This window comes from Equus przewalskii, chromosome 6, assembly GCF_037783145.1.
Source record: "Equus przewalskii isolate Varuska chromosome 6, EquPr2, whole genome shotgun sequence".
Taxonomy (NCBI): Eukaryota; Metazoa; Chordata; class Mammalia; order Perissodactyla; family Equidae; genus Equus; species Equus przewalskii.
In genome coordinates, this window is record NC_091836.1 from 48,407,280 (window position 1) to 48,431,571 (window position 24,292).

At 39.3% G+C, this 24,292-nt stretch overlaps 4 protein-coding genes across 7 annotated transcripts in view; 2 read left to right on the plus strand and 2 right to left on the minus strand.

Annotated features, from left to right (window-relative positions):
* The window catches only part of LOC103542142 (zinc finger protein 709-like), a 54,209-nt gene extending 30,374 nt beyond the window's left edge, over positions 1 to 23,835 (plus strand). The window contains 4 exon segments of the mRNA XM_070625399.1: positions 19,505 to 19,631; positions 19,837 to 19,897; positions 20,285 to 21,294; positions 21,297 to 23,835. Coding sequence (XP_070481500.1) covers positions 19,505 to 19,631; positions 19,837 to 19,897; positions 20,285 to 21,294; positions 21,297 to 22,096 — 1,998 coding nt within the window. The 3' untranslated portion in view covers positions 22,097 to 23,835.
* The window catches only part of LOC103545992 (zinc finger protein 709-like), a 515,885-nt gene that overhangs the window by 325,285 nt on the left and 166,308 nt on the right, over positions 1 to 24,292 (minus strand). The gene's annotated exons all lie outside the window — the stretch shown is intronic.
* Positions 1 to 24,292, minus strand: part of LOC103564867 (zinc finger protein 709-like) — a 308,739-nt gene that overhangs the window by 118,134 nt on the left and 166,313 nt on the right. The gene's annotated exons all lie outside the window — the stretch shown is intronic.
* Positions 1 to 24,292, plus strand: part of LOC103544955 (zinc finger protein 709-like) — a 381,325-nt gene that overhangs the window by 82,898 nt on the left and 274,135 nt on the right. The window lies entirely within an intron of this gene.

The window sequence follows — 24,292 nt, forward strand, 5'->3', positions numbered from 1 at the left end:
CTATTGTGTTCTTCATTTCCAATATTTCTGTTTGGTTCTTCTTTATCATATCAAACTCTTTTGTGACATAGCTCCTGAACTCGTTGAGTTGTCGGTCAGAATTCTCTCTTAACTCATTGAGTATTTTAATGATGGCTGTTTTGAAATCATCATCATTTAGGTTATATATCTCATTTTCTTTGGGATTGTTTTCTGTGTATTTGTTACTTTCTTTCTGTTCTGGAGATTTAATGTATTTTTTCATATTGCTTGATGTTGTTGATTTGTGCCTCCGCATGGAGATAGAGTTTAGTTGCTCCTTTCACTTGTTTCAGCTGCTGCGGTGGGGGAGCAGCTGTTTATACTGCACCAACCAGGAACCCTGTCTGCAGTTGCTAACTGGGCCTGGGCCCCTCCTCATAGTCACAGTGGTCCTTTGGATTCCCTCCTCTGCCGTGGGGGCCGTCACAGGGGGGCTTCAGGCTGCTGATGCCTACTGTTGCAGCCCACCTAGATGTGCTCCCTCCTTGGGGTCTGCAACGGTGTTATGGGCTTTTCCAGTGGCCAGGGCTGGGATCACTTATATTTGTCGCTCCGTTGCTGTCGGCACCCACAAAATCTCACTTGTCCTCTATGGGTCGCAGGAGAGCTATTGGCATCTTCTACAGTCTGTGGTTAGTTCACCTAGCTATGCTGCTTTTGCCCTGGGGTCTTCCAGCCTTGTGGCTGCCGGCTGGGTGCCTTCTACTGGTGCTGTGCAGAGGCTTTCCCTAAGGCTGCTGTGAGCCTGTAGGGTTTCCCCCTCGGCTACGGAGCTGGGTCTCTGGAACTGCCCCCAGCCCCAGTCCTCTCTGAGATCTCCGGCAATCCCTAGTCCCACGGGGCGGGCAACGGCAACTGGGGGTCGCCCCGCCCTCTGGGATTCTCTCCGGGGCTTTCCCAGAGTTGAGTGCTGGGCGTGGCCCCTCTGCTAATGGCAGACAGAGAGTTTTGTCTCCTGCCCAGGCGGAACTCCGGAGCTTCCCCTCCAGGTCGCAGAGCCGGCCTTTGAAATTTCCCCCAGCCCCAGTCCTCTCTGAGATCTCCGGCAATCCCTAGTCCCACAGGGCGTGCAATGGCAGCTGGGGGTTGCCCCGCCCTCTGGGATTCTCTCCGGGGCTTTCCCGGAGTTGAGTGCTGGGCATGGCCCCTCTGCTAATGGAAGACAGAGAGTTTTCTCTGCTGCCCGGGCAGAATTCTGTAACTTCCCCTCCAGGGCGTGGAGTCGGCCTTTGGAGCTTCACCCAGTCCCAGTCCGCTCGGAGATCTCCGGCAATCCCTAGCCCCACCGTGCAGGCAGTGGCAGCCAGGAGACCTCTGTACCCTCAGCGACTCTCTCTGGGACCCTCCGAGCGCCGCGAACACCAGGCGGGGTCTCCCCGCCAATGGCGGGGAGAGACTCTCCCCGTGGGCCCAGGTGTGCAACTCCAAAGTTTCCCTCTGCGTTTAGGAGTAATTGCGGGGGGTTTAGGTAGGGTTCTGGTCACCTGTTTCCACCGTCGCTCCTCTGTTGTGTGCTCGCTCCTGCCCTAGATGTGTGTAGATCTTCTGGGGGCGTCCGTTGGAAGAAAGCCGCTTGCGGGTACTAGGCTGCTCAGTCAGGGTCGGAGAGTTTTCACCTATTTCCACATCCTCCCGGAGGAAAGTCCGTCCGCCTTCCGATGTATAGTCGCGTGGGTATCTCAGACGTCCTGAGATGCTGTCTGGATATCCTTTGTTAAGCGATAAGTGTCCAAATAATTGTAGACTCGAAGGGGGAGAGACAAAGAGGACTACTCACGGCGCCATCTTGGATGCTCTCTACATGTTAGTTTTTAATGTCTAGAATGAGGCTTCAGACACGATATGGACCAGTTGTAGCTGGAATACAAAACAAATGTTAACATTATAATGTCAAAGTGTAACTGAAAGATGGTGGAATGTGGGAGCCGGAGGAGGAACATAAAGAAAAGGGGAGGAGAAAAAAAAAATATTTGTAGGAACCATATTTTGTTTTTAATAACAAAATTTAACAGTAAATTTTAAAGATCTAATTTTCTTTGTTGACCAACTCATCAATTGGGCAACATCTCATCCACTAACTACAGAGGAGCTCCGAAGGTCTGTGGAAAGGGAAATGTTTGAAAGGCAGGACAAGGAAGTCATAAATAGAAAAAAGGATTATTTTAGGCAAGGTTACCTTGCTTTGGGGATGTGCAGGTCTTATTAAGTGGATTACCTCATCTTCTTTTGGGGACAGAGAGGGCCCATGTGGCAGATTACCTCATTGGTGCGGACCAGAAAATCCTAGACTGACCAGTTAGACTGCATTGCTGTGGAAGGCTGAATCTCCAGTTTGCTTAGGTATTAAGCCCTTGTTTGTTGATGTGAGTCTAGCAAAAGTGACTCTATTTTGGGCCTGTGGTTTCCTTTTTGACAACTGCCTCCTTTTTTTACCAGACTTTCAGATTAACTGAGAGATGTGATCAACATTTAAGGCATTAGCACCACCCAGCTACTGCTGTGAAATTCTGTTTTTGTTGTTCCTTTGGATGATATCCAAAGGTCGTGACATTTTTGCATAACCCCTGTGACATTCAAAGGTCAAGGCTTTGGGTTCACAATCTTTAAGTCCATCATCTCTTCATTCCTTTTCTGAGGTTCCAGTCCTAGGGAGATCACTTGCTTAGTGGTTAGCAGCTGCAAACATGCATTTAAAGCTTTTGAGACAGTATAATGTGCTGGGGAGTTTATTATGAGTATAATCAGGATAGTTCTCAATATCTGGAGTGCATATTTGAGCCATCGTCCCCAAGAACTAAACCAATCAAAATCGAATGAGTCAAAGAAAAACCTCATTAAAGGAGTCACCTTTTTACAAAAGCAAAGTGGCTTTCTCAGTGATATTATGTAATTGAGTTTCATCTTCCCCAGAAGTTTAAATTCAAGTGAAGCTGGCGGTGTTGGCCACAGCACAGACACCTCCCTGCTCAGCTAAAAGAGAATCAAGGGCTGTCCTATTACCAAGAACAACTGTGACCAGAGAGTCTGAGGATCTTTGTTGGGCAGCTCTTGTCTTAGCAATGGGTTTTGCAATGTCTTCAGGAGCTAAGGAGAGGTTTTCAGATTATTTTCTCATTTACCTTTACTCCTAACTGGTTAGTATACTGGAAGTCTGGCCCAGTCGAAGTGAATCCTGAGTCTTGAATGCCTCCTCATAGGTCCTTTCTAACACAACAGTGTAAATTTGCTGGATGGGACTTACCAATAAGATGTCTTAGTTCACTTGTGAAAAGTTAGGGGCACAGTTAAATAACATATGAGGCATTGCCCAGTTAAGTGCAGCCATCCAGACATTCATAGGTCTGAGGAGAATAATAACCACTACAAAGATAAATCCTGTAAGGGCACAAAGCACTCTCACTGAGGTGGCCTTGCTAGTGGATTCATTAACAGGGATTATTACATAAATAACTCTCTGTAAATGACAAAAGATTTAAAAATGCCCATGGTTAAAGATCTGATGAGAGTTCATTATAATGGAATTGACAAGGAAAATAGGTATTTTTGTAACATAGAACATTTTAAGGTGATAACTGGAATTTTGATTGATAGTGCTATATCAGCACATATCAGATTTCCAGGAAACTTACACAATTTCTGGAAAATTTAGAATATACGCCCGTAAAGACACAACATAAAGAAGGCTTATTATTCTTATCTGACAATGATTCCCATGTAATTGACATAGCAAATAAGCCTAATTAGTTTAACATCTCCCTTTTTATGAGGAGAGAGAATAAATCCTTTGACACATTCCAGCAAACCTCTGGAAAAACTTACAGTTATTTCGAAGTCAAAGAAACTTCGGTTACAATTCAATTTTTGTGAAGTTTGTAAAAAATATCAAAAAGTTTTAGATACTTGTCTAAATAGGTTCAGAGATCGTTGTGAAACCATACTTATCTATTTGACTAAAGTGACAATAAAAGATTTAAAAGGCAAATCCAGAAGTTTACATAATTGTGATCAAATTTAGCTCTTTTAATGTCAAGAGGACTGGGTTTAAGTAATGCAAGACTTGATGAAGACCACATGGGACATAGGTGATTATTTTGACAAGACACAAGGTCTTTGTTTTTTCTCTAGGTAGGTTACTTAAAAAGATAAAGAAACAAACATATTATTCCATTTCTTTATGTCGTCATTGATTGCTTTCTGTAATGTCTTATAGTTTTCATTGTATAAGTCTTTCTGCTCCTTGATTAAATTTATTCCTAGATATTTTATTTTTGTTACAGTTGTAAATGGGATTGTATTCTTGAGTTCTCTTTTTGCTAGTTCATTATTAGAGTGTAGAAATGCAACTGATTTTTGTGAGTTGATTTTGTACCATGCAAATTTGCTATAGTTCTTGATTATTTCTAGTAATTTTCTGATGGATTCTTTCGGGTTTTCTGTATATAAAATCATGTCATCTGCAAACAGGAAGAGTTTCACTTCTTCCTTGCCAATTTTGATACCTTTTATTTCTTTTTCTTGTCCAATTGCTCTGGCAAAAACCTCCAGTACTGTCTTAATAAGAGTGGTGAGAGTGGGCACCCTTGTCTTATTCCTATTCTCAGAGGGACAGCTTTCAGTTTTTCCCTGTTGAGTATGATGTTGGCTTTGGTCTTGTTATATATGGCCTTTATTATTTTGAGGTACTTTCTGTCTTTTTTTTTTTTTAAAGATTGACACCTGGGCTAACAACTGTTGCCAATCTTTTTTTTTTTTTTTTTCCTGCTTTACCTTCCCCAACCCCCCCGTACACAGTTCTATATCTTAGTTGCAGGTCCTTCTAGTTGTGGAACGTGGGACACCTCCTCAACGTGGCCTGATGAGCGGTGCCGTGTCCACGCCCAGGATCCAAACCCTGGGCTGCCGCAGCAGAACGCGCGAACTTAACCACTCGGCCATGGAGCCGGCCCCCTTTTTTTTTTTTAAAGACTTTTTTAATGTTTTCCTTTTTCTCCCCAAAGCCCCCCGGTACATAGTTGTATGTTTGTAGTTGTGGGTCCTTCTGGTTGTGGCATGTGGGACACCACCTCAGTGTGGCTTGATGATCGGTAGGTACCATGTCTGTGCCCAGGATTCGAACCGACGAAACACTGGGCTGCCTGCAATGGAGCACATGAACTTAACCACTCAGCCATGGGGCCGGCCCCTGAGGTACTTTCCTTCTATACCCATTTTATACAGAGTTTTTATCGTAAATGGATGTTGGATCTTGCCAAATGCTTTCTCAGTGTCTATTGAGATGATCATGTGGTTTTTATTCCTTGTTTTCTTAATATAGTGTATCACATTGATTGATTTGCAGGTGTTGAACCATCCCTGGTGTAAATCCCACTTGATTGTGGTGTATGATCCTTTTGATATATTGCTGTATTTGGTTTGCCAGTATTTGGTTGAGGATTTTTGCATCTGTGTTGGTCAGTCATATTGGCTTGTAATTTTCCTTCTTGTGTTGTCCTTGTCTGGCTTTGGATCAGGGTGATGTTGGCCTCAAAAAATGTGTTGGGAAGTATTCCATCTTCTTTAATTTTTTGGAATAGCTTGAGAAGGATAGGTACTAAATCGCCTTTGAATGGTTGGTAGAATTCTCTAGAGGAGCCGTCTAGTTCTGGACTTTTATTTTGGGGGAGGTTTTTGATTACTGTTTCAATCTCTTTCCTTGTGATTGGTCTATTTAGATTGTCTATTTATTCTTGATTCAGTTTTGGCAGGTTGTATGAGTCTAAGAATTTATCCATTTCTTCTAGGTTATCCAATTTGTTGGCATATAGTTTTTCATAGTATTCTTTTACAATCCTTTGTATTTCTGTGGTATCCATTGTAATTTCTTCTCTTTCATTTTTAATTTTATTTATTCAACGCTTCTCTCTTTTTTTCTTTGTCTGGCTAAGGGTTTGTCAATTTTGTTTATCTTCTCAAAGAACCAGATCTTGGCTTCATTGATCCTTTCTGCTGTTTTTTTTTTCTTTTTTTGAGGAAGATTAGCCCTGAGCTAACATCTGCCATTCCTCCTCTTTTTGCTGAGGAAGGCTGGCCCTGAGCTAACAACCGTATCCATCTTTCTCTACTTTTATATGTGGGATGCCTACCACAGCATGGCTTGCCATGTCCGCACCCAGGATCTGAATTGGTGAACCCCAGGCTGCCAAAGCGAAATGTGTGCACTTAACTGCTGTGCCACTGGTTCGGCCCCTCTGCTGTTTTTTTGTGTGTGTATATTTCATTTATTTCTGCTCTAATTTTTAGTATTTCCCTCTTTCTGCTAACTTTGGGCTTTGTTCTTTTTCTAGTTCTGTTAGGTGTAGTTTAAGATTACTTATTTGAGATTTTGCTTGTTTCTTGAGGTGGTCCTGTATTGCTATGAATTTCCCTTTTAGAACCACTTTTGCTGCATCTCAAGAGTTAGCATGTTGTGTTTTCATTTTCATTTGTGTCCAGGTATTTTTGAATTTCTCTTTGGTTTCTTCATTGGTCCAATGGTTATTCAGTAGCATGTTGTTTAGTCTGCACCTTTTTATTACTTTTTCAGCTTTTTTCTTGTAGTTAATTTCTAGTTTCTTAGCATTGTGGTCAGAAAAGATGCTTGATATGATTTCTGTTATCTTCAGTTTACTGAGACTTGCCTTTTTTCCAACACGTGGTCTATCTTTGAGAATCTTCCATGTGTACTTGAGAAAAATGTGTATTCTGCTGGTTTGGGATGGAATGCTCTCTTTATATCTAAGTCCACCTGATCACGTATTTCATTTAAATCCACTATTTCCTTATTGATTTTCTGTCTGGATGATCTATCCATTGATGTAAGTTTTGTGTTGAGGTCCCCTACTATTATAGTGTTGCCGTTAATTTCTCCCTTTAGGTCTGTTAATAGTTGCTTTATGTACTTTGGTGCTCCTGTGTTAGGTGCCTATATGTTCGTAAGTGTCATGTCCTCTTGGTGGAAAGTCTCTTTTATCATTATATACTTCCCCTGTTTGTCTCTCATTGTCTTTTATCATCTTGAAGTCAGCTTTGTCTGATGTAAGTATGGCCACATCTTCTTTCTTTTGCTTGCCATTTGTTTGGTGTATCATCTTCCATCCCTTCACTCCGAGACTGTGTTTGCACTTAAAGCTGAGATGTGTGTCCTAGAGGCAGCATATTGTTTGGTCTTGCATTTTAATCCATCCAGCCACTCTGTGTTTTTTGATTGGAGAATTCAGTCCATTTACATTTAGAATTGAGTTTTGATATGTGAGGGCTTAATACTGCTACTTTATTTCTTGTTTTCTGTTTGTCATATATTTCCATTATTTCTCTTCCCTTCTCTTTCTGACTGCTATTTCAGTTTTATTGTTTTCCGTGGTGGTTTTCTCTTTATTTGTGAATTGTGGCTCTGCTCTCATTTTTTGTTTATTGGACACTATGAGGTTTGTATGAAGTATCTCACAGATGAGATAATCCATTATTTGATTTCCTCTTATTTACATTAACCTTCACAGGTTCCATCCCTGTCTTCTTCCCTTTCTGAGTTATTATCGTCACAAATTTTTCTGTTTTGTGTTGTGAGTTTGTGACTAAGTTGAAGTGTTTATAGTTATTTTTGATGCTTTCCTTCCCTGTATCTTTTACGTTATAATTAAGTGTTTGAACCTGTTCTGGAAGAAAGCTGCAGTTTTCTGATTTTGTCTATCTCCTTGCTCAAAGCTTTGCAGCCCTTTGCCTTTTTGTTTCAGGTATGAGGGCTTCCTTCATCATTTCTTGTAAGGGACATCTAGTGGCCATGAACTCCTCAGCTTTTGTTTATCTGGGAAATCTTTTATTTCTCTATTGTATCTGAAGGATAGTTTCACTGGATAGAGTATTCTTGGCTGAAAGTTTTCATCTTTTGGTATTCTGAATACATCATCCCATTCTCCTCTAGCCTGTAAGCTTTCTGCCAAGAAATTTGCTGTAAGCTTGATAGCAGTTCTTTGTAGATTTTCTGCCTTGCTGCCCTTAATATTTCTTCTTTCTCATTGATTTTTGCTAGTTTTATTATTATATGCCTTGGAGAAGGTCTTTTTGCATTGATGTAAGCAGGAGTTCTATTGGCTTCATGTATCTGTAAGTCCATTTCTCTCCCCAGTTTGGGGAGTTCTCAGCTATTATTTCCTTGAACAAGCTGTCTGCTTATTCCCTCTTTTCTCCCTCTGGAATACATATAATCATTATGTTTCTTTTCTAATTGAGTTGGGTGTTTCTCAAAAAATCCCTTTTTTTTTTTCTAAAGATTTTATTTTTTTCCTTTTTCTCCCCAAAGCCCTCTGGTACATAGTTGTATATTCTTAGTTGTGGGTCCTTCTAGTTGTGGCATGTGGGATGCCACCTCAGCGTGGTTTGATGAGCAGCGCCATGTCTGCGCCCAGGATTCGAACTGATGAAACACTGGGCCACCTGCAGCAGAGCACGCGAACTTAACCACTAGGCCACGGGGCCAGCCCCGAATTCCTTCATTTTTAAAGTCTTAGTTCTCTCTCCTCCTCCACCTGAAGCATTTCTACATTTTTACCCTCTAAAGCACTAGTTCTTTTCTCTTTAATATAAGCTCCATTTTTAAGGGTTTTAGATAATTTTTTATCTCATTAATTGTGTTCTTCATGTCCAGAATTCTTTTTTATATTTTTAGTCTCTTTGGTGAAGTATTCCTTCTGCTAATTAATTTTATTTCTGAGTTCATTGAACTGAAATGAGAAAACTCATTTGTGAGTTTTCTTGTAACTGGTTGAGTTTCTTCTTGACAGCTATTTTGAATTCTCTGTCATTTAGATTGTAAATTTCTCTGACTTCAGGGCTAGGTTCTGGAGACCTGTCACTTTCCTTCTGCTCTAAGTTGTTACTGTACTTTTTCATAATGTTTGATAAATTACATCTTTACTGATGCATTTGAGGTATTAATCAGATTGCAGATTCCACCTGCTGCTGCTGGGGGGAAGCAGTAGCTGTTTTGATCCCATCTCATCTGTTGAAAACTGCAGGTACAGTGGGTGCTTCCACAGGCCAGGATGGTGTTTGTACATGAGCCAGGCTGCCACTGCCTCCACTTAGAGTTGAGCCAGCTGCTGTGCTTGGTGGGTGGGGCTTCTTCTTGGTGTCCAAGATGGAGCCACTCCTAGGGCCTGCAGCAGACTGGTCAGCACTCCTGCAGCCTGGGAAAGAATTCACATGTATGTTCAGGGCTCCCACCACCTCTGCTTACAGTTGTGCTGAGGCACATTCTCACTGACTGGGCCGTGGCAGCATGGTGGGTGGGTCCCCTAGCTGGGAGAGCATTCATGAACGTGCACAGGGCTGCTCCCACCTCTTCTAACAGTCACAATGATGTGCATTCCCTCTGCTGGGGCTGCAGTGGCATGGTGGGTGCTCCTGCCAGCCAGGAAAGCATTTGTGAGCACCTGCAGGGCTCTTCTTATAGTCACACTGAGTCATGTTCCTACTGGTGGGGCCACTGCAGGGATAGCGTTCTTTGACAGTCTGACCTGTCCCTGCCTCCTCTTAGAGTGGCACTAGATGCTGTGAGAGGACTTGTGACCTGTCTCACTGCTGCTGGGGAGGGGTAGGGGAGCACTCACATATCTGCACTGCTTCCTGAGGATCCACCCCATCCGCCTTCAGATGTACAGCTGCGTGGGTCTCTCATGCATCCTTTTGTGCTCTGTAGGTATTCTCCATTGGTCAGTGAATGTCCATGTAGTCTTAATTCAGAGGGGCAGAGATAAAGGGAACAGCCCACTCCACCATGTTGCTGACATCACCTCAGTTTTTTTCTTATTTGGAAATGATCTGGGTATTCAACGAATTTAACTTAACTCATCATTTGACTTAATTCAGCAAAACTTCAAGGTTCCCAGCTACCAAAATATTTGGGGAGACAATTTAAAATGTTCACCTTTGAACTTTTTATCTTACTTACACCCGTGTAGTTTGCTTATTCTTAATAACTATGTTTAGATCACTCATAAAAAGTCATTAGACATTAGACGAAATCAACCATCATCCCAAACTAATTTTTCTTGCTGACAAATGTAAGAGATAACATGAACTTATCTGATTGGTAAACTGTGGTGGAATAAGAGTTGTAGGTCTGCATTATATTGAATGTTGATAACTCTAAAGACGTGTCTATTTTAGTTAAATCAACACATGTAAACTAGCTTTGATACTGAATATTTTCTCAGGTTATGTCAACTTGAAAAGCATTTGTGTTAGTTTCTAGTATATTTCTGAGAACTTTCTGAGTACTAAGCCTTGTTTGTTTAAGCCAATTACATAGAACTCTTACAAATTAATTTTAGTAACATTATCTACAGATTGAAAAACATCACTTATCTGCATCACATACAGATAAACACAGAGACCTTCTAGTTTTCATTTTAAAATTTTAGCCAAGAGACAGATATGATAATGTAAAACACACTAGTTATTAAGAAGTTGGATCTAAGTTGTTTTTCTGGTAAATGGAATAAGTTAAGTTGACCTGCTCAGATGGCTAAAGCCTTTCACTGATATCTGTGGAGAAACATTAAAAAGATTATTTTCCCAAGTTTCTAATGGCCTTTCCCACTTTCGTTTTTCTTCTGATAAAAAATCCCTCCCTGAAGTTCATCCCTTAACATGACTTCTCAGAGGCACAGGGAAAGGATGCAAGTTTGTCCAAGAAGGACTTTGACTTACAAAGGCCAATACTTTATAACTTTTTTGAGATGAATAGGGGAGGATTTGGGATTGGTAAAAGGAATTTTAACTACTCCCAGAACTGCTTTTTGAGTTTTGCAAGGATTTGTGAGAAAAGGACAGTCACACTCAATTCCTCAGAGAATTGGGTTGTAGCCTGGATGCTAAAGGACTGAGACACCCTACCACCAATCTTGGAAAGTGTTTCTTTCTCTCTGGGTACATTTAGCTTAGAAGAGAAGGAAAAAGGAATTTTTTAGGCTGTATAAATAAAAAGATATTTATTAGACTGTAAAAATCACCTTGCAATTTGGCCAGGTTTCTGGTTATAAAGTTATTAAATCCTTTGGAATATCTTGTCAGGGTTCAGCCAGGAGAAACAGTGAATCCTTCTGGCAATACTGAACAACCTCTTGGACTCAAGAGGCATCTCCAAGGAGGATGCAAAATATATTATCTTCACAAGATCTAGAATCACTCCCACAGTTAGCCGAAAGAAAAAACTGCCAACTTGCATGTTCCAGGCAGGTAGAAAACCAAGCCATGATTTTGGGATCTAAAACAAGATAAGCAAGAAAGCAATAACTATGTTTAGGAAAGAAAGGATCGATAACCAGCTAGTTTGGACTTGGGAAGGAAAGGACAAGGTGAAGTTTTATTTCTCTCTCTGAACTGGGCACTGCAAATAGCCACGCAGGAGAGCTGGCTCTGTAAGTATTATCACCCACTGCTTGTACCTGTCAGTTCTTCAAGGGTCCAACTTGCAGCTTTCAAGTGGGGTTTAAAGTAGAGGATGTACCTCTGGTATTTAGCAGAATTTGGCAGGGCTTTTCACTAATTTCAATTGTATTTCTGTTGGCTCTTTGAGGAAATAGTGTAGTAGTTTTCCAGAAAATCCTTCAGAGTGTTTTCAACTTTGAGGGGGACCTGTGTGGGGCCTTCCTTTGAAGGTAGATATACAGGTGTCTGCAAGGTCATTAACTTGGTTAATTTTTGTTTATTGTCGTGTAGTCTTGTTTTAGATAGAGTTTATATCTAATTTGTCATTAACTTTTACAGTGAAACTTCAATGAAGGTACTTTTTGAATTTTGAAAATTTGTTTTTAAGTGCGTTTCTTAAATGACCTTATCTGACTTGAACATTCCTCATAGTAGCCATTGTTATTTCCCTGAGAGCTGACACCAGTTTGGTAGGACCCTTAGCTGCAAGTGGAGCTTCACCCACATTTCTGTCCAGCCTGATCTAGCTGCGCATAAGGTGCAACTCACCCTTCTATCCAGCCTTGCTTTGGGGCCCCCAACATGATGGTTCTCAAGGCAAGCTCTCAGGACACAAAAATCTTAGTAAGATTTTGCCATTTTTGTAGAGATTTATAGCTCATGGGATCATAGTTCTTAGATATAAAACAAGCAAGTGTGTCCAAAGGTGGCACATTTAGCTATTTAGATTTTAAGGATTCTGTTTCTTTTAGCTAAGCCTTTGGGCCTCTTGGAGACAAACTAATTCTCAACAGGATGCACCACTGGACTGGACATTGTGTAACGTTTCACAGGGTACCTCATTGCATGGAAATTTCGTTGAGATTGATGGGTGACCTAGTGTCAATCTAACCCATTCTGTGACCAGCTTATCCTAACGTGAGAGCCTTTGAGTTAGGTAGTGAGCAGTCTAACAGCCTTTAAATTCCCCACCCATGCCTACCAGTTTTTTTAGCCTTTTGGTCTCTGAGATGCTCTTTAGCAATAGTCTTTATTTACATAAAACAAGAAAAACAAACATATGCACCTTAACACACCAGCTGTAACCAAAAGATGCTACTGTGGTGTGGTCAAGAAAGTGCCCTATGATTATGATCAGTTGCCAACATGGAATCTGGTAGTGGGGAATAGATTGAACCAGCAGACCTCAACAAAATGGACTGTGGACTGATGCCAAACAGATGGGAAACTGCAGCGGTCACCAGCAGTTTCCCATATTTTATCTGGGGACAAAACCAAGAACTGAGAATTCCAATCAAATCGGGAATTGAGGTCTAAACTATCAGTAGTTCCCAATGTGAAACTACCAATTCAGAACAAATGGAAAATTGACTGGAAGGTCAATTAGATTGGGAGGTTTGGGCAAGACAGTGGAGCTCAGAACCAAGAAAGAACTTATCCACAGCCTTCAAAAATGATGAGAAACGGGGCCAAGCCCGGTGGCGCAGTGGTTAAGTGCACACATTCCGTTTTGGCGGCCCGGGGTTTGCTGGTTCAGATCCCAGGTGTGGATATGGCACCACTTGGCAAGCCATGCTGTGGCAGGCATCCCACATATAAAGTAGAGGAAGATGGGCGTGGATGTTAGCTCAGGGCCAGTCTTCCTCAGCAAAAAGAGGAGGATTGGCATCAGATGTTAGCTCAGGGCTGATCTTCCTCAAAAAAAAAAAAAAAAAAAATAAGTGGTGAGAAAGAATTCAAAACGGGTTCACAGGTACCTCACCTGTGTTCCTCATTTTTCCCAAATGCTGTCAGAAGTTGGCTTTCCATCCCACTGCTGCCACCAAATCTATGAAATAGCAAAAGTTCAAGCAATCAAATTTTAAAGATCTAACTGGCTTTATTGAGCTGTTCATCCATTGGAAAGCATCCCATCTAGCAAGTAGAGAGGAGCTCCACATGGCTACAAAAGGGGACAGGTTTTTAAAGGCAGGATGACGAAGTCATAAACAGAATAGAGGATTATTTTTGGCAAAGTTCCCACATAACCCTTCTCTCTGTATCCACAGAGTTTGTGCTCTTTTTCTCATTTTGTACTAATGTGGTACATTCTTTACAATTTCCAAACCCATGTTGATGCGTTAGAGTGCAGAGTGTACATTAGCATTGACTCTTTATATTATATACTGTATGGGTTTTGGTAAATGTAAAATGACATGTGTTAATCATTTATGTATCATATAGTGTAGTTTCACTTCCCTAAAAATCCTCTGTGCTCCATCTCTTGATTCATCCGTCTCTCCAGCCCACAAATCCTTCACACCTAAAGATCTCTTTAGTGGCTCATGCTTTTGTCTTTTCCAAAAGGTCATATACTTGCATTCATACACTACATATCCTTGTCCCATTGCCTTCTTCAGTTAGCAGTATACTTCTAAGGTCCCTCCATGTGTTTTCATGGCTTAATACCTCATTTCTTTTTATCATTGAATAGTATTTTATAGTATGGATATACAATTCTTTGTTATTGTCTACTTGACTCTTGAAGGATTACTTGCTTAAAACTCTTAACTCTTGGGGCCACCCCTGTGACCGAGTGGTTGGGCTTGCATGCTCCGCTTTGGTGACTTGGGGTTTCGCAGGTTTGAATCCTGGGCGCTGACATGGCACCACTCATCGGGCCATGCTGAGGCGGTGTCCCACATGCCACAACTGGAAGGACCCCCAACTAAAAATACACAACTGTGTACCCAGGGGGTTTTGGGGACAAAAAGGAAAAATAAAACCTGTTTTGAAAAAAATAAAAAACTCTAACTCTTGCCAATTATAAATAAAGTGCCTATAAACTTTCATGTATAGTTTTCTGTGAACATAGGGTTTCGATTCATTTGGGAAAATGCCAAGGTGTGATTGCTGGATCTTAGTCTATGTAGTAACATCATATTTTGTTTTTAAAGTAAGTTCCTGTCTTCCACTGTGGATGTACCAAATTCCATTTCCACCAGCAACAAATGGGGATTACCTGTAGCTTCGCATCTTTACCAATTTTTGGTGTTTTTTGTGTTTTGCATTTTAGCAATTTAATAAGTTTTGAATGATACCTTGTTGTTTTGTTTGCAATTTCCCAGTGACATTGATGTAGAACATGTTTTCATATTGCTTATTTCCGATCTATCTTCTTTAGTGAGTTGTCTGTACAGACCTTTTGCCCATTTTTACTTTTTGTGTGTGTGTGTGAGGAAGATTAGCCCTGAGCTAAAATCTGATGCCAATCCTCCTGTTTTTGCTGAGGAAGACTGGCCCTGAGCTAACATCCATGCCCATCTTCCTCTACTTTATACATGGGACGCCTACCACAGCCTGGCTTGCCAAGCGGTGCCATGTCTGCACCCAGGATCCAAACCCCAGGCTGCCGAAGCAGAACATGTGCACTGTACTGCTGCGCCACCAGGCCGGCCCCGTTGCCCATTTTTAAAATGAGTTGTCTGTCTTCTCACTGAGTTTTAACAGTTTTTTGGATATTTCAGATACCAATCATTTATCTAATTGTTTTACAAAAACTTTCTCGTATTCTGTGAATTTTAATTCATTTAAGACTTTCTCAGAGCAGTAGTTTTTCATTTTAATGAATTGTGTGTGTGGGTGGGTGTGTGTACCTTGCTTTTTGGTTTTGTATCTAAAAATTATTCATCTCAAAATCCAGGGTCATCTGGATTTTCTCCTATGTTATCTTCTAGGGATTTATTCCTTTGGAATTTTACATTTAGATCACTGATGTGTTTTAACTTATTTCTGAAAGGTGTAAGGCCTGTGTCTACATTTGTTTTTGTGTGTTTGCATGTGGATATCCATTATCTCCGCCAGTATTTATTTAAAACACTTTTATTTTCATTTGAATTGCCGTTCTTTCTTTGTCAAAGATCACTTGACTATATTTGTCCACTCACTCACGTGTTCACTCACGTGTTCAACCCTGCTGTAATCTCTTATTAGTTGCAGGAGTTATTTCTGTTGTGAATTTTTTCAGAGGTTTCACAGAGACAATCATTCCATATGGAACAAATGTTATAAATTTTGCTACAGGATTCACTCATAAAGATGTTCTTTCTTAAGAAGTGGAAGTTAAATAGATTTTTATCAAATCTTTTATTTCCATTTCCCTCTCCTTTCTTTCTGATATTAGTAATTTCTGTCTTCCCTCTTTTCTTTATCTTGACTAGAAGTTTATCAGTTTTATTAGTCTTGTCAAAGAACCAACATTTTTTGTTTTAATTTCCTTCATTGATTTCCACAATGACATTGATTTCTTTTCTAATTTTTATTTCTTTTATTGTCCTTACTTTGTGTTTAATTTGCTCTTCTTTCTATTGTTTCCTAAGATAGATGCTTTTATTGATTATAGATCTTTGGTTTTTTCAGTGTGTTTGTTAAATGGGATAAATTTCCCTGTAGGCACTGCTATTTTTGCATCCAATAACTTTTAGTATATTGTATTTTTCATTTTGTTCAAAATCATTCTTAGTTCTCTTGAGAATTCTTTCATCTTATGTATTATTTAGAAATGTGTTGTTGAATCTCCACATATTTGGGGTTTTTCCAAATATCTTGCTGTTAGGCCTACATGATGTGAGAGCATACTTTGTATGATTCTGTTCTTTCAGATTTTTTAAGGAGTGCTTTGTGTCCCATAGTGTAGTTTGTCCTGGTGAATGTTCCATGTGAACTTGAGAAGAATGTATATTCTGCCATTGTTGTATAAAGTATTCCGTAGGTTGCAGTGAAATTCAGTTGTTTCACAGTGATGTTCATTTCACCTCTGTCCTTGCTCATTTCCTGCCTACTGGAATTTATAATTTGTGATAATAGAGTGTTGAGTTCTACAGCTATAATACTGGATTAATCCATTTCTCGTTGCATTCTATCAGTTCTTGCCTCGTGTATTTTACCGCTGTTTTTATGCTGATACACGTGAAGGACTGCTTTGCCTTCTTGGACAGTGGCACCCTTTAGCAGTATCTAATGCCTCTCTATATCTCTGAACTTTCTTTGGTTTGAAATCTGCATTGTTTATAGTTCATATACCGATTGCAGCTTTCTTCTGAGTTGTGTTTCCATGGAATATTTTTCTCCATCCCTTTACCCTTCATCTAAGTGTGTCTTTATAATTAAAGTTGGTTTCTTGTAGACAATATATAATTGTTTTTTTGAAATCTGATGTTAAAGTGTCTTTCTGTTGTATTGAGACCATTGATGATTAAAGTGATTATTGATACAGTTGGATTAATATTTACCAGTCCTTTCGCCATTTTCTATTATTACCCTTGTTTGTTTATTTTTGTCTTCTGTCTTTTCTCCACCTTCTCTGGCTGAAATTGAGTATTGTGATTTTTTTTCCTCCTCTCTTTGCATGTCAGTTACCTATTTCTTTAAAAACATTATTTAGTGGTTGCCCCTGAGTTTTCTTCATACACTTACAACTAACTCACCTCCTCTGCCAAGTAACACTGCACCCTTTCACTGGTGTGCAAGTACCCCCTAATACACGTTCCCAATTACCCCTCCCCTGTCCGTTATCACATTGCTATCATTTATTTTACTTGTCCACAAGGCCCTTATTACCAATACATTATTGTTAATATTGTTTTAAACAATGTGTCACCTGTTAAATTATTAAAAAAATTAAAGGTATTTTACCTTCATTTCTTCTTTTCCTAACTCTCTTCATCAGTTATATTCTTTCTCATAAATTTTTCAACATTTCATTCAAAGTAGACTTAGTCATGAGAAATTTTCTCAATTTTTGTCTCAGAAACTTATTTCTCCTTTATTTTTGAAGCACAATTTTGTTTGACAGAAATTTCTATGATAGTGTTTTTTTATTTTCAGAACTTCAAATATTTCAGTTTACTGTGTTTTTGCTTGCATGGTTTTTGAAAAGAAGTCCAGTTTAATTCAAATCTTTGTTTCTTTATACCTAAGATGTGTTTCTCCTCTGATTTCTCAATATATTCTGTCTCCGATTTTTCTCTACTTTGAAGAAGAAATCCCTGAGTGTGCACTTTTGTAGTTTATTATCTTTAGTGGTTTTTTTTTTAAAGATTTTATTTTTTTCCTTTTTCTCCCCAAAGCCCTCGGTACATAGTTTATATTCTTTGTTGTGGGTCCTTCTAATTGTGGCATGTGGGATGCTGCCTCAGTGTGGTTTGATGAGCAGTGCCGTGTCCGCACCCAGGATTCAAACCAACGAAACACTGGGCCGCCTGCAGTGGAGCGTGCCAACTTAACCACTTGGCCACGGGGCCAGCCCCTTATCTTTAGTGTTATCTAAGATATTCCTGGATGTACAGTTTGCCAGTGATAATTAATTTTAGGATATTCTGGTGATTATAATTTCAGTTTCTTCTGTTTCTTCCTGTCTTTCTGTTCCTTCATGTTTTCCCATTATGTCCATTTTAAACCTTCTGTGAAAGAGGGTGTTCCTAGGCTGTGTGGATATTCTGTTGTCTTGTATGTTCTTTCTGTCTTTGCATTAGACTCTGGGGAGATAGATTTTTTGTTCAGTACAGCCATTCTTAAGAATAGAATATTGGGGGCATATTTAAAAATGCCATCTTTTTTTCTCTTTCCCAACATTGGTGACACAGGTTTGCTCTCTGACTTCAAGGCTCTCAGGAATTTAAGAAAAGAGTTGCTTACTTCAGGTTCATTTTTTTGTGAGATCACGAATCACAGTTTCTATGTCCAGTACATGTGGCATCAGAAGTTGGCAGGGCATGATCTAGCCTGATTGGTTATGAAACACTTCCTCTTGAGGTTGGAGAATGGAGGTTTTATGTTCTTTTGGAGGAAAGCACTGTTAAATCTTTCACAGATTTTATAATCATGGGCAAATTGCCCATCAAACCTTTGTAGACTTCAATGAACTCCCTTGCAATCTGCAGCTCTTAACCTGTTCCTCAAGGGCAGCAAGACTCAGGATACACTGCTAGCATTTCGCAAGAAAGAGCTCTTATGGCACATTATCATCTCACTGTTTCTTCTAAAAATTGGGAGGAAGTAGCTTTGAGGCACATGAATATAGGGATTTTATGGTCTAAGTTGTCATAGCTTCTTCCTTGTGTCGGAGCTCTAAAGTTCCAAATAAATTTCTAGCCCCATCAAATCATACAGAGACAGAAAGGAAGAACTGAGTCTATGATAAATATTACAAAAGTTAAAAGCAATGGTTTCAGGAAGAGTATTTATATTCACCCAGCGACATCTCATTGCCTATCATGACCTGGACTACTTTAGGACAGTGGGATCTGTTGGGCTTTATTAAAGTTTGATTTCTACAGGTCTTTTGGACTCTCTGATGATGTGAGTAGAGAAAAACCTTCTAGTTCTTCACTACAATTTTATTCATTGAAACCTCATGCAGATTTGAACCTCTGCCTCATGGAGTGCTCTAACTGGTGTGTAATAGGGAAGAAGATGAAAGAACTTTTGCAATAAGGAATCATCAGCCATAAAATGAAAATATTTGGGGCTGGCCCCGTGGCCAAGTGGTTAAGTTGGCGCGCTCCGCTGCAGGCGGGCCAGTATTTCGTTGGTTCGAATCCTGGGCGCGGACATGGCACTGCTCATCAAACCATGCTGAGGCAGCATCCCACATGCCACAACTAGAAGGACCCACAATGAAGAACATACAACTATGTACCAGGGGTCTTTGGGGAGCAAAGGGAAAAAATAAAATCTTTTTTAAAAAAAAAAAAGAAGAAAATATTTATTTCCTTTGTATAGCATTTATGTCTTTTTCCAACATGGTCTCGACCTTGCTGTTAGAAGTAGAATGTAATGTGACCACAGTAAAAATGTGTGAATAATTTCCATGTGTTCATAAAGCTGTTCAATTGATTAGGAAATATGTACAGAATAAGAGTGAGTTTTTGATGATCATGACATAGAATAACTGTTTAGAGATAACAGATCCACACATAAACTTCCCAACAATGGAGTATAAGTCCCCAGTGCTGTAACTCTTATGCATCCTATTCTACGTATGTTTGTGATGTTTTAGGTCTCAGTGGCCATTGAGGATGTGGCTGTGAACTTCACCCCAGAAGAGTGGGCTTTACTGGATCCTTCACAGAAGAAACTCTACAGAGATGTGATGTGGGAAACCTTCAAGAACCTGGCCTCAATAGGTAATGATGAGGGCATTTTTTCACTTCATCAATTAGAGAACAAGTGTTTTTTGCCCGTCAACACTGTTCCAAGATGTACAATGTGGAAAGGAGGGGATGTTAGTAAACAAAGTAGAAATAACGATAGCTCATCATGGACTTAGAATCCAAAAGATGTCTATCATTTCTAACTCTTTGGAATAAACTTTCTGGGTCTGCATTTCAGGGAAAACATGGGAAGTTCATGACATTGAAGATTGGTTCAAAAACCATGGGAGAAAACAAAGGTGAGTCACACTCAAAATAGAAAGCAATGTCTTGTGAGAATCCTGTCATGTTATGAGATTTTAAACAGAAGCAAACAAAAAAAATAACCCTTGCTTCGAATTTAGCTATTAGAAAATTTTCACCAAATATTCTTTCTCAAATATGATGTAGAGGTTCACTTTTTGAAAAATAGTTCACTGGGGAATAGTATTAATAAACCCCATGTGCAAATATATCACTGCATAATAGCAAGGGTGACGTCGTCTTGCAGAGGATTCCTTATGTTCAGTTTCTGAGAATCCACAGAAATCAGGAAACCTAAACTTTTCCTACGAATCATAATAAATACCATAAATATAAAATCATCAGTAAAAGATTATTAATACTGTGCTGCTTATTTTTTACAGAAATCATGTGATAGAGAGACTCTGTGAAAGTGAAGAGGGTAGTCAATGTAGAGAAAACTTCAGCCTTCTTCCAAATCTCAATCGGAACAAGAAAACTGCAGGAGCTGAACCATGTGAATGCAGTGCATGTAGAAAAGTCTTTATGCATCATTCATGCCTTAACAGGCACATCAGATGTCACACTGAGCACAAACCATATGACTATCAAAAATATGGAGAGAAGGTGTATGAATGTCAGGAATGTGGGAAATCCTTCACGTTTTCCAGTTGTCTTCGACAACATGAAAGAACTTATACTGGAGTGAAAACCTATAAATGTAAAAAATGCAGTAAAGTGTTCACTTCTTCCATTTCTCTTCAAATACACAAAAAAGTTCATACTAGAGAGAAACCGCATGAGTGTAAGATATGTGGGAAAGTCTTTGTAAGTCCTTCAACCCTTCGATCACACATTATGTTTCACAATGGAGATCAACCATATACATGTCAGGTATGTGGGAAAGCCTTCACTTTCCCAAGTTTACTTCAATTACATGAAAAAATCCATACTAGAGAGAAATCCTTTGAATGTAAAACATGTGGCAAAACCTTCAGGTTTTCCAGTAGTTTTCAGGCACATGAAAGAACTCATACAGGAGAGAAACCCTATGAATGTAAAAAATGCAGTAAAGCAATTAGTTATTCCAGTTCTCTTCAAGTACATGAAAGAACACATACTGGAGAGAAACCCTATGAATGTAAGATACATGGGAAAGTGTTTCTAAGTCCCTCAAGGCTTCAGTCACACACAGTGTTTCACAGTGGAGATCAACCATACCAATGTAAAGTATGTGGGAAAGCCTTCCCTTTTCCCAGTCGTCTTCAAAAACATGAAAGAACTCACACTGGAGAGAAGCCCTATGAATGTAAGATATGTGGTAAAGCCTTCAGGTTGTCCAGTAATGTTCAAGTACATGAAAAAATTCATACTGGAGAGAAACCCTATGGATGTAAGACATGTGGGAAAGTCTGCGTCCCTCAAGCCTTCAATCGCACATGATGTTTCACAATGGAGATCAACCATATAAATGTAAGGTATGTGGGAAAGCCTTCCCTTTTCCCAGCCTTCTCCAAAAACATGAAAGAACTCATACTGGAGAGAAACCCTATGAATGTAAAAAATGCGATAAAACATTTAGTTCTTCCAGTTCTCTTCAAGTACATGAAAGAACTCATACTGGAGAGAAACCCTATGAATGTAAGATATGTAGGAAAGTCTTTCTAAGTCCCTCAAGCCTTCGATCACACACGATGTTTCACAATGGAGATCGGCCATATAAATGTAAGGTTTGTGGGAAAGCTTTCCCTTTTCCCAGTGTTCTTCGAAAACATGAAAGAACTCATACTGGAGAGAAACCCTATGAATGTAAAATATGTGGTAGAGCCTTTAGGTTTTCCAGTAATGTTCAAGTTCACAAAAGAACTCATACTGGAGAGAAACCTTATGAATGTAAGATATGTGGGAAAGTCTTTCTAAGTCTCTCAAGCCTTCGCTCACACATGATGTTTCACAATGAAGATCAACCATGTAAGTGTAAGGTTTGTGGGAAAGCCTTCCCTTTTCCCAGTCTTCTTCAAAAACATGAAAGAACTCATACTGGAGAGAAACCCTATAAATGTAAAAAATGTAGTAAAGCATTTGCTTCTTCCAATTCTCTTCGAATACATGAAAGAACTCATACTGGAGAAAAACCTTATGAATGTAAGGAATGTGGGAAAGCTTTCATTTCTCGTAGATCACTTCAAAAACATGAAAGAAGTCACACTGGATAGAAACCCTTTGAATGTCAGGAAAGTGGGAAAGCCCTTATTTTTCATGAAAATTTTCAAGGATATGAGAGTATGCACACTAGAGGAAAAATGATGTAAATATAAAGGATGTAAGGAACCCTTTTGTCATCACACTTCTTTCTGAAGACGTGAAAGGACTGACAATAAAAACCGCTTGAATGTAAACAGCATGAGAAAGAGTTCAGTTGGCCTACATACTTCTATGTGAAATTCCCACCAAAAAGAAACGTAAATGTAAGTAGTATGAGAAAGCTTGATGGAAATTTGTTTATAATGTTCTAGGGAAGTTTTAATGTGAAAGAGTTGTTATAAAAGTTGTAAATATATTGTTTACCACACATCTTTCTTAAAGCATAACATTGGATTGTAGATTTCTATTAATTCCTTTCAGAAATGAATATTGAGTGAGATAATTCTACAAGTTATCATCAGTAGTACAGAAACCTATGAGGTAGTTCTTTTTCCTTAAATCAGTTAATAGTATTTTCTCTTTATTTTTTTATAATCTTTCAATTATCTATGTTAAGGGGCCTTTGAAAAATGACAGTTTGTATTTGTTGGGGTTTTCTTGCTGGCCTTGTATTGCAGTTCCATTGTATATATTGTACCTTTTTAGAGAAAGCTTTTTTTGGTGTAATGGGCATAGGAAGCTGATTCCATTTTCCATACTGTTAAACTGTCAATAAATTTTTATGTATGGCAAGTTTACCAAGGAGCATACTTATTTGTGAATTATTATTTTCATATTTGAGCCTTTGCACTTTGTCCCTCCTTCTGACTGGTATTTGGTGAATAGACTTTGAATTAAGTAGAGGCCTGTGATAAGGCAACAAAATGCAGAGCTGGACATATCACCCTTGTATTATGTTATGTCAGTGAGAGTTACATTAAGAACTGGAACTTCAGGAATCCACCCCGTTTAGGCTTCCATGTTGGAATTCTCCAATAGCCTCACTTGCATGAGATTTGCAAAGCAGAAGCAAACAAGACGTTAGGCAGGTTTTGGAGCCACCACACAGAGAGAGAGACAGCTACATAGGAGCTTTGAGGACACCATCTTCCTGATCATTTTCTAGATTCTTTGCCTTCTAGTCAAGTGATCTTGAAAACCACCACCAACTGTTTGATTTCCATTTTCTTACAGGTGTATTTTCCACTGGTGTTTTCACAAGCTTCACATCAAAGATCCATTACGCTTAGGGTTTTTCTGTAAGGCCTCTTATGTCCACAGGAAAGTAATTCAGACTTTGGTGGTTGGGAGCATTCCCTGATTCCTTTCCTCTCTAGATGCTACCTAACATCTAATTTGTGTGCTAAGCATCTTATTCTGTTAATAGTGCTAATGAGCATGTTTTCCTGATTCACCATGATATCTACAATGAGTATAAAAGGAAGGACATGGTAGTTTGTTTCTGTGCTGCATTGTGCAGTGGCTGCCTTGACCCTATTTTTCCATGTGAGCAAAATCACCTTTCTCACGTTGGGAAGAGTATGTTTGTTTCCTGTTACATGTGGCTGAATGTATTTGCTCAATACGTTTTTAGTAATGTTTGATTTTGTTGTTAAAACTACCTGCATTTCCTTGAGAAATGTATACTTCTTTAGTTGTTTTATTGATGTATTTCATCAACTGTTGTAATGCATCATATGCTAATAAGTATTATGAAGTATTTTTGTAGCTATAATTTTCTCAGTATGTATTAAAATCCATTTTAAATAGAGATTTTCAGATATACTTTGTGATTTTCTTCATTGAATCAGTATATATTGAGTCAATTTTATCATGTACATAACATTCGGGTATTTTTTATCAGGCAAATTTTAATTTTTACTGTTTTTTTGATTCTATAGCTATAAGTTTACTCTGTAACTGTAAATCACAATTTTTGTCACCAAACTAATTTCTCATTCATTCTTAACTCCAAACTTAAAACTCATGGTTTTTTTAGTGCCTACTTGCCAGTCACCTGCGGGGTTGGAACTGTAGTGAAAGAGAGGGGTGTAGTGAATTCCAGTGAGAATGACAGTAGACCACAGAGGAATCTGTGAGTTGTAACACTATCAGGGTGCTCAAAGGGACTCCTTAGAAGATTTTGGCAGCTCTTTGTGGATTTGATTGCTGTTCAAGGAAGCAGGTCACTTTTCATATTGAATGCTGTGAAGAGATAAGTAATTCTA